Source organism: Xylocopa sonorina, chromosome 11, assembly GCF_050948175.1.
Source record: "Xylocopa sonorina isolate GNS202 chromosome 11, iyXylSono1_principal, whole genome shotgun sequence".
Lineage (NCBI taxonomy): Eukaryota > Metazoa > Arthropoda > Insecta > Hymenoptera > Apidae > Xylocopa > Xylocopa sonorina.
This window is the reverse complement of record NC_135203.1, coordinates 8918209-8928554: the sequence shown is the minus strand read 5'-3', so window position 1 is coordinate 8928554 and position 10346 is coordinate 8918209. Positions and strand designations below refer to the sequence as shown.

At 50.7% G+C, this 10346-nt stretch overlaps 1 protein-coding gene across 8 annotated transcripts in view; it reads right to left on the bottom strand.

Annotated features, from left to right (window-relative positions):
- Nucleotides 1–2509: 2509 nt before the first annotated feature.
- Nucleotides 2510–10346, bottom strand: part of LOC143428787 (protein Fe65 homolog) — a 117168-nt gene continuing 109331 nt past the window's right edge. For 4 of the 8 annotated variants that reach the window (XM_076903911.1, XM_076903912.1, XM_076903917.1 and 1 more), the window contains 11 exons: nucleotides 8709–8861; nucleotides 6900–7129; nucleotides 6659–6810; nucleotides 6472–6584; nucleotides 6190–6388; nucleotides 5954–6075; nucleotides 5491–5753; nucleotides 5221–5423; nucleotides 4970–5146; nucleotides 4738–4876; nucleotides 2510–4537 (listed from right to left, as the gene is read on the bottom strand). In XM_076903911.1, coding sequence (XP_076760026.1) covers nucleotides 4515–4537; nucleotides 4738–4876; nucleotides 4970–5146; nucleotides 5221–5423; nucleotides 5491–5753; nucleotides 5954–6075; nucleotides 6190–6388; nucleotides 6472–6584; nucleotides 6659–6810; nucleotides 6900–7129; nucleotides 8709–8861 — 1774 coding nt within the window. In that variant the 3' untranslated portion in view covers nucleotides 2510–4514. Of the gene's footprint in view, nucleotides 4538–4705; nucleotides 4877–4969; nucleotides 5147–5220; nucleotides 5424–5490; nucleotides 5754–5953; nucleotides 6076–6189; nucleotides 6389–6471; nucleotides 6585–6658; nucleotides 6811–6899; nucleotides 7130–8708; nucleotides 8862–10346 lie in introns of all 8 variants that reach the window. The other 4 variants (XM_076903913.1, XM_076903918.1, XM_076903914.1 and 1 more) reach the window with 4 other exon arrangements.

Sequence of the window (10346 nt, the reverse complement as noted above, 5' to 3'; positions counted from 1 at the left end):
AATGATCGATTCCGATGATGCGTGTCTCCGCGCGATACGTTTCGAATGATGAGCGCTCGACGAGGTTCGAGCCTGAACGAAACGGTGTATCGTGTGTCGGATATATTAAATTTGCCATAAGGTATAGAGAGGTACGTATGTACTTTTTTTTTTGAAGATAGAGAGATAGAGAAAGAGAGAGAGAGAGAGATAGAGAGAGAGAGACACTATAATTATCAATGAAGCATCGTGTTTGTGCAGAACAACTCTTCTATCAAGTAGATCGCATTTTTTTTTCATTAAGGATATTACATGTCATAGTAAATATTAGTTAGGTTTGCACTATTCTATAGTCAGTTACAAGTGGCTTCCCTTCTCCTTTACCCTCCTCCACCTCCTTTTATTTCACCTCTTTCTAACCCATGGTTGGTACTTTCCCCTCTCATCGATACTTTGGTATTCCACACGGCGACGTGTCAACACCCATATTAAGGAGACAGTTAAGCTACGCGCAATTCGTGAACGTGTACGTGTGTTCCTCTTCTTTATCCGTAACGCGTGTACTCGTGTATATTGCATGTACATGTATGTATGTATGTATGTATGTATGTATGCGTGTATGTATCGTTAAGTGTATGCGGTTGAGAATAACATGCTGATTGTTTCATACTTTTTTTCCCCTCTCTTTCATTGAGTGAATGTGCCATCACGTGTGACGACAAGTGCAACGATGGTGACCTAAGCTCCCGAGCTTCACGATCGTATCCTCCTCCATCTACGTTTCTAGACGAGTGTACAATAATTATATTTATATCCACACCACATCGTCTCCACGTCCGCCGCGCCCTCGAGGCTGTCTCGTGCCACCCCCGATCGCTCTCTCGAACAAAAACGCATCGCGACGATAGACATTCAACAACAAGAAATCGTACCAACGATGCATCGATAGCAGAGGAAACGTCGCTGGGCTCTTTCCTGCTAGACTGGATGGTGATGGTACAGGAATTGCGAGCGCTTCGGAGCATGGGTCGCACGGGAGGCCTCGTCGCGAGGCGTTTCGTTAATCACTGTTCGCGAAATGAGTGATCAGACAATGGAAGTAACGCAAAGAGATACGGATGAAAGGAAAATTCGAAGCGATGGGTAGATCGAAAGGGAATTCTCAAAGGGGTCGACGATTGACCACTTGAAGGACTCCTCCCGTTCCACGCGAACATTCAGCCAAAAACGAGGCGTTTCGCGCTTCTTAAAACGCGACGTTATCATATCTTTCCTAACGTAGCTACATTGTTCATCTTCTTCCTCTTCATCCTCTCTACGATAAAAGGCGGGGTGATCCTCGTAACACGTATTCCTATGTACAAATAATGAAAACCATCTTCGCGGTTCTATCTCACCACGCTCGCATCCTCACCTACGTATAATTGTCACGGGGGTTGTACAACGACAACCCTCGCCAAGCAGCACACTCCACGCACACGTTCCCACTTTCTTACCCTCTACGCATTCACGCTCTCGTTCTCATACAACGTTCTCTCCCTGATCTGGCCAGCCACTCTTCTTATCTAAACGCTACATAGAAATATCTCTTCGTTCTGGGTCCCGCACAACTTTGTTAATCTTCCGCGATGACGATGGCTCCCACGACGCGTTTCCTCGAAGGACGACGAGAAGACGCGTGCTGCTGCTAGCAGGAAAACCGTTCAACTTTCCTCTCCCTCTCTCTCTCTCTCTCTCTCTCTCTCTCTCTCTCTCTCTCTCTCCACCCCTCAGCACCGCTGGAGAGAAATTCTCGATTTCGCCTCGCGGAAGCGTTTTCCCCTCGAACGAATATCGTTCCAGGACATTAACGATGGCCTACTGCTGGCCGAGGCAGCTTTCTTGCTGACAGTAGCACGCGTTGTTACGTAAACGACCGGAAAGTTTCGCCGTTCCTCGCGTGTGTCCCCTCCTCTAATGGCGTTCCTTCTCCGAGTCACTCGGAATGGTTTCGGCGTCGCTTTCCCGCCCGTTCGTCGCGCGAATCGTCGCATACCTGTCGTCTCTGGCAGGTGTCAGGAACGTTCGCATCGTCAGCTGAATGCAAGAGGCGCGATATCGAACGAGCGAGAAGCACCCAGTGTCCACGGTGAGCCGTGCACTTTGGTCGTTCAGCAGGTCGTTCGATCTTAGCCGGAACAGCGTGGATTAGACGTCGGTTCGCTACATCGTCGCGTGTCTAATCGCGTGGCTATCGTACGAAAATAATCGAGGGGGGTAGGGGGATCGGACGAAGTGCACCCTTACTTACTTCTTCGTTCTCTGTACAATGTTTCGCTTGGAAAAATGCCTAGAGCTATCGGTAAATATAATAGAAAACGAACCGAAGGGAGAACGCGCGCACGATGGTACACGGGTCGATCGATCGCCGGGTATCTAAGCTACTTGATTGACATTAGGCATCGCGAGAGCACTTTGAACGACGTTGGATCGGCTCGGCCAAGTGAAGCGGACAGCGCGCACATCCGGCGAGCTCCAAGTCTTCCGCGCTTTCGCGGATACGAGCGCGACGATGATTCGCGTACAATAATGACAGGACACGCGCGTTGGCGTTAACGTTATTCCGTTCGAACAGAGTGGAGGATCCTAGTCTCGTTCCGTCTCGCAGGCTCTAACTCTACTACTCTTGTGTCTTTGAACGTCCATCGCGTGTGAAAGAGTGCAGTCGACGCTGCGTGCACGTGCGAATAATGAGTCTGGCGATTAATATATACGTGTACGCAATATATTTGTCTTATTTAGTTCCCACTGTGATCGCGTGACGGACACACGCGTGCGAGATTCAAAGCGTCGATGCTAAAGCCGTTCCAGGGAACGGCGTCGTCGTGCCGGTGAATAAGCACCCTGGATGAAACACTGGGCATTTACGTTCTTCCGTTTCGATTATTCCCTTCTCGCTACTTTCCTTTTTCTTTCCCCCCCTCGTTTGCTTCTCTTTACGCTGCACATGCGTCGACGCTCAGCGATAATTAGTTTGTTCAGCGAGGCGCGTTTTACGACGACGACAACGATAACGACAATAACGACGATAACGATTCGTTACACCGTTCTTAAACAGAGCGAAGTTGTATTAGTCGTTTTTTTTCATTTTTTATTTTTGCGTAGGCGTTAGCGATACTTTGCACAGCGATTGTGCGTACGATAATACATATAACTGTTTATTGCGAGTGTCAAGATCGGGTACTGGTAGCTTGGTAGGTTCCTCTGTCACGGTCCACGGTCTCTTCCTCCCTGTGGATTTAAAGGACGGTCGCGCTAGCATTTATCGTATATCGCGTTCATCTCAAAAAGGTGCAAGCTCTTCTACACTTGGCCATAAAAAATAAACTCCCTATTACCTGCCTGTCTGAGTATCCGTGTAGTCGTATGCGCGTTATGCTTATGCGTGTGTACGTGTATATATACGTGTCTGTGTGTGTGCATGCGTGTATACGTGTACTTTTTGTGTGTTTCGCCGCGCGGGTATCTTCTCTCTATGCGTGTCTTTTTCTATATAATACGTGTATCGCGTGTACCTCATCTCGTGTCTGATCTGGTCATTCCCGACTCGCTTCGCTAATCTGTACAATACACATTACGTAAGTTATACATTTAAGCTCCCTATAGGTTGTTCGTCTCTTCCGTAAACCATCGAATGCCTCGTGGATACGCTAGAACGCTAGCTCAGTCATTCGGTCAATCACGCATCACCATTCCCCTTTCACGCCGCCTCTGGACTTCCTTTAAATCCAGCGAAATTTACCTAAATTTAGCGCGATAAATTACCATCATCCCGCGTGTGTGTTGTGTGTGTGTGTGTATGTGTATATATATATATATATATACAGATATTCGTCCTAACTTCGACCCAATCCTCGCAGGATGCCCTCCGCCCTTGAACGTTACCTCGCAACCACGATCAGAGGATATACTACGCCCTGACAACGCGGCCTCCTCTCTCGCTCCGGATGTCATCCGGAGCCGGTACGTGCAAATGTTTTACCTTGAAGAGAATCCTGCCTTCGGTTTGTTCGTGGCGTCGATCCACGAGCTCGCGTCGTCTCTTTCTCTCCGAAGTAATATTTTTTATATCTTTTCTTTATCTTTTTTGTTTTTTTGTTTTTTGTTAATCTTTTTGTCAGACACTGCGTGTAACATACATAACATCATATCGACACACGTAAGCGTAGTCCACTATAGCTGTGGTAATTAGTATATAGCACTCTGTGTAGAATTCACGATTCAGTCGTTAACGTAAAGAATACGATCCTCTCTCTGTTACTTCTTCCCCCCCCCTATCTTCGGTCCTCCCTCCTGTCCCCGTTGCGAGAGTGGGCGCGAACCACGGGCTCCGGTTCCACGCTCTTTAAGGGTTGCTCTCCCAACGGGCCAGCTGTATGCGCCTGTTGTCCAGGGAGGGTGAAAGGAGCGACCTGAGAGATGCGCTAGGCGGCGATCCGCTGAAGTATTTCAAGGTCAGGGGCGACTGCAGATGTCTGTGTCTGATCACCTCTCGCTCAGCAGGCAGCGGCCACAGTTCCTGCGAAGGTACGAGCGAAGGTATCAACTAAACGCCGTTACCGTCCCCATCATCGGCGAACGTGTCGTTCGTGGAACGCGATGCGCTACGTAGCGGTTGCTCGCTCATACTTTTCTCTGTTCTGTCTCTTGGATGGTAATAGTTTAACGGTTCTGGGCGATCATTTACCTGCAGCGAGAGAGCCTCGTCTCAGGACTCACCCTGCTTATTTCTACGTCCAGTAAGAGAGCCGACCAGCGATTTCAGGGTGGCGCCGAGACCCTTTCCGCTGGGAGTGTTCAGGCTGCTGGCGTTTCTGAACCCTTGCGGGTGTGCGTCTAAGCATTTCTGGTACCTCAGCTGCGCAATTAAACGCATCCGGTTTAGCAACGAATTACGGTGACAACTTGTGAAATGAAAAAGAAGAAAACTGTTCGTCGAAACGGTAATCACCTTGCAAGCAGCTTCGATCGTTTTGCAAAGGGCTCCGCTGCTGGGCTCGCAGTTGAAGACGTGTGCGATGAAGAGATCTTGCGCGGTGTGCATTATGAAGGCGCACTGTTTCACGTTGCGACCGATCCCGAGGAACGACAGATAACGTACTCGACACTCGGTGATAAGTTTCTCCTCCTGTAACACGCATCCCCGTAACTAGGCGTATAAATTGATAGGCGCGTGATCGATCGGCTGTTAATCGTACTTACGTTCGGTGTAAGGATGGAAATCATACTGGGCGCGACGGCCACGTTCACGTTCCGCCATTGATTGATAGGCGTGTTAGCTACGATGTGATCTATCGCGTCGTTGAGTACCTCCATTCCGGTCGCCTGAGAAACCTGCATGGATCCGAGATATTGCGCTCGCAACACCTTCTTCGGCTCCTCCATCGGCGTTGGGAACGATTGCGCTGAAAACACGGTTCAGAACGTGAATCCTTTCGATTCTTTATCCGATCCGTTTCTTCGATTACTTACTGACTAGCGCCTGTCCGTTTCTATGGAAGCGTCGATGCTCCGTGGGCAGGTTGGTCGGTCTGGTGGCCAGGCTCGTTCGTCCGTTGATGTCCACCGGTTTCGCCAGGTTCTGGTGTTGCGATCGCTCGATCATGATCTTCTTGCAGATGTCGCGGAGCGTGTTGGCGATCGTGCGGGCCGGTATGTCGCAGCGGAACACGTGGCACATGTGCTTCCGCGTCGACCGGTCTCTTGCCACGTAAGCGAAGTCCCTGAAAAGACGCGTGAGCATCGTTGACGTCCGTGTTAATGCGTCGCGAAATAGGCTTAAGCGTTCTCGTTCGATTCTCTCTTACCTCTCGCTGTGCGTAGGTCAGCCAAGATGAGCGATCGTGAAACGAGTCATAAGTGGATCATTAGTAAAGTAGTTTCTTTCGTTTTCGAGTAGCTTTTTCAACGGATTCGAAGATTCGCTTACCGACAGTGGTCTCTGCCAACACCCCACACCCTCACCGTGTGAATCGGCTGCGTGTTCAGCACGGTCAGATTCTCCGGGTCGATCAGTTTCAGAGCCCCTTCGTCCAGGTCCATGAACAGATCTTTGCCCTGGAAAGGTAACAAATCTTTCGTTAGTCCCGCTTTACGAACGCGTCGATGGCTGAAACAATTCGATACACTGTTACTGTTAGACGACACTCTATTACACCGAACGATACTAACGTCGCCCCATCGTCCAACCACGTCCAGAAGATCGTTTCTACCCAACGACAGATCGACGATACACTTGTTGACAGCCTTGCTGCTTCTCTCTGGCGTCAGATCCTCCTCCGCGATCTCCGTCCACCCCAGCGAGCGCACGGCGAATCTGATAGGTTTGTCTCTGCCCTCGGAGTCCGCTCGCGCGGGGTAGCTCCGTCGTCTGAGAACAGGACGAACACACAGGGTGAAATGGACCGTCCGCGCGAAAGAAAAGAGTAGGAAGCGTCGATGATGATATCTCACTTGAGAGCCAGCTCGACTTTCCTCTTGCTCTCCAGCTCTTGATCCAGGGCCGAGCTGGTGTTGCTGCGCGTCACGGTGTTGACCATCCCGCTCAGAGTGTGGAAGTTGTTTATCTGCAACGATAAACATCGGTCGTGGACACGTTTCGTCGCTGTCACCAGATTCGCCGACGGATACTTCTACTCACGCTGTCGTTGTCCTTGATGAGGCTCCTGCGCGACTCCCTCTTGGAGTGCGGCGGCGCTTCCGGTGGCTCTCTCTGTATATTTCCACTTTTCACGTGCCAATAATAAGGTCCGTTCTCGTCTGAAAGGCAGTTCGATCGTTTATCGGTCCTATCTAAACATGAACGTATCGCAGATTGAAGAAAACTCGTCCGCCTCCACTCGACGGTTCGCGACGCGTCGATTCCTCGACTTCCCACTCACCCTCGTGCTTCTGCCATCCTGGCGGCAGATTCTCATCCTTGTCCTCGGAGTCGTTCGCGTCGACCTCCGCCGGCTTCTCTTGGGCGTTGTTCTGCAGAGTGGCATTGTTCTTCTGATCCTTGGGCTGTCTTCGTTTCACGGGCACCGCGTACAGCTCGCTGTTCAGCCCGCCCTCGACGTGCGGCACGCCACCCATCTCTGTCGTTTCGTTATCCGCTTTCTCGCAATAACTGTAACGTCCCACGAGCCAAGATTACCACCTACCTCGAACGTACACGGCGGCTGTTCGCCCCGCGTGGACGCACCTAATTACGCCCTTTACGCCGGCTATTTACTCTGGACTCTTACGAAAGCGAAACGAACAGAGCAACGCTGCGAAGCAACCACGTTCATTTCATGAGTCTCTGCGTTCAATTCTCTCTCGCCGTAACGAGGACGATCGTTTCGTTAACCCTCTACGGGACCGTTCGAGTGATTTGCGGGCGCCTCGCAAACTTTTCCCGTGCGAACAAATTGTTAATCGAAAGAGAGATCCTCGAGTGTAGAGAGTTAACGAGGAATCGCGCGGCGATCGGAGCTGGCTGGCAAAGTTTCATCGATATCGCATGCTAGCGGCATCGACGGTGACGAATCGTCCCCGTCGATGATTGCAGGCGTCGTCAAGGCCTACTTACCGCGCGGCGTGCCAGGTGTGAATAGAAATTGTCACGAAAGAATCGATCGGACGCCTCTCACGGAAAGTGTCCACGTTCTACCTGCTTTTTGTTACGTTTCCCGGTAATCTACTGTACTTTCACAATGTGCTAGCAAAATGCACGGTCTACAAGATGCATGGCATGATACGGCACGGGTAGAGAAAGAGAGGTCTACTCGAGAGGCACGGTAAAAGCGGTGCATCGACGGCGAAACGTTCCCAGTCCACGCGCGACGTATTACTTCGCGGGAGAAAAGTCGATTTCTGGAATGAAATCTCCATTCTTCTGCCGCGACATTCAGACGCCCACTTTCTCGTGCAGCAAAGGCGCGGTCGTAGGATCGTACGCGGTGAAAAGTCAGTTTTACTTTCTAATGCGAGCAGCGTGAAGAGAGAGACAGAGAGATCTTTTATACGACGAGTCACGTTCGGTTCGTCTCGCGTCTGTATTAAATTCCAAGAATCCGATCGAAACCGCGATATGATTCACGAGCCGTTGTAAATCGCCTCAGTTTGAAATTTGTCCCCCGAAAACGGAGCCGCGCGAAACGTGGCGAAAAGAGATCTCGACCCGGGTCGATTGATCAGCCGCGTTAGGAACCTGCGCGGTATAATACCTGGGCATGCAACGCGGAAACGTGTCCGCTGGCCACAACTTTACGGTACTACGGGTTGTACAGGGTCTGGATCGGGGATGAGGGTGGTACAAAGATAAGCAACAAACAAACTCGGGCTCGAGTTTCCTACGGAGCAGCGAGGATACGTAAACGTCGCCTACAAAAGCCAGCGATTACAGATGGAGAACGAGCAACTGGGCAGCCAACGAATCACTCGAGGCGCGAGTTTACCAACCGCCATGCCGATACGCCAGCGGTCGAGTCGCGCTCGAATCACGTAATTGCGTAGCACTAGCAAACAGTAACAACAACAACAATAATATAACAACGTACACGTGTATATAAGAACACCAAACAAATGTAACGTGAAGCAACAACGTTGTTCTTTCGAGCAAAGAACGGTGCAGCGGTCTATATGGGGCTCGGACGGGGCAGGGGTTGGTTCAGCGGGGGGTTGTAATCTTGATACGACACGAGTGGGAAATCTATCGTACGTACTTTCTCGGATCGGTCGGGTTCGCAGCGTCGATCGTGTCCGCGGACGCTGACTGAACGGTAGGCAGAATCGAGGAAGACGACGACGAAGATCGAGGATTTCCGTTGAGGGTGTCGTCGACCAGAGCGGACTCCGCAACACCCTCGCTGCGGTACCTGAATCAGCATGTTGCCGAGCGTATTACTTAGAGGATCGATCGCCCCGATATCGGCGACGGAATCTCGTTCGAGTAGATACCAGTTACCATTAGTCGCCGTTGATTACCGTATTGTCTTGTAAACGCGGCTCTCGTGGGTCACGCGGTCGATAACAGGGTTAACCGTATCGTTCGAGGTGTTCGTCCGTAAAGTCTGCTCGAAGTCGTCGCGCGAACGCGCGAGTTTCCCGCTGGGGGTGTTTCGAAATCAAGGGTGCTCGCGATCAGGTCTGGCTCGTGTTATAGAATGGATGCCGACTATTACAAAATCATGAGTCGGTGGTAATTATGACCGGGTCGGATAACTGTTCGCTCGCCGCGTTTTGCATAATTAAACTCCGATTTAATGGCGTTTACCGGGCGTATGGTATTTATATTAGCGAAGTTTCACGGCTGTATTTTTGGTAAGTGAATGGAAGCGTTAATAGATTGCGCAGGACGTGCATAATCGACGCTAAAAGTAAAGTATTTCACTGGAGAATGACGTCAGTTTCGGGGAACAAAATTCCGTACACCGGTGGTGGAAAAATTCAATTTCTGCAACAATTTCAGAACTGGTAACGAAATTCCTGTTGCGCGAGATTCACAGAAATCGACGTCGTTTTCTCAGAATCGACGCAATCACTTTCCACCCTCCTCGGTCGGTAGAAAAATTCGATTGGATTTTCCTCCCGTCTGAAAATTTCCTAACTTCGGAAAGTCCCTTCGGAAACATTTTATTACGATGCTGAGAAATACTTGCTAGAAGTGCTCCATTTTTCCCAATGAAACGGCCACGTGGAACGGAAACAATCGCCACCCCCCGGCGTGGTCGAGCAATTAAGCGTCACCGTAACTTTCGCTCGTTACGGGGGTTGTTACGGTGGCGGATGGCGGCGCGGTCACTTTCTCCGGCCGTTGAAAAGGAAACAGAGCCGTTAAGGAGGCGCGTAACGAGAGGCTGGGACCGCGCGTAGACGAGGAAACGGTATCGACGGATATAAATTTCCTCGACGGCGAAGTGGGACGGTTTTAAAGACGAGCACGAGTGACCGTCGCGACTGGTGTGCGCAGCTGTCGTGCAGGCTGCAAGGAAGTGCCATTTTAATTAACGATCGGGGAACGGAGCCAGGCACCGACGTGGTTAGTACAGGGTCGCTAACCATGTCGAAGTAATTAAGGGATTAGCCGAGCGGTTTGCTGACTAACGCCGCTCGCCTCTTCCCGAGCGTCGTTCCGTGCGCTCGGAAGACGAGTCCTTCGAACTCGAAGTAGCCAACTTTCAATCTCGGATCGCCAGAGGGACCTCAATCTTCTCGCGAATATTGCCAGCGAACCGGGCGGCTACGAGCAGTCTCGTCTAAGCTCTCGGCTAAGCTTTATTGCCGGTTAGATTCTTCGAAAATTTCTCGACTATCGATCTCCAGTCGCTTTCGAAGCGACACGTATCAGGAATAGACTCGGA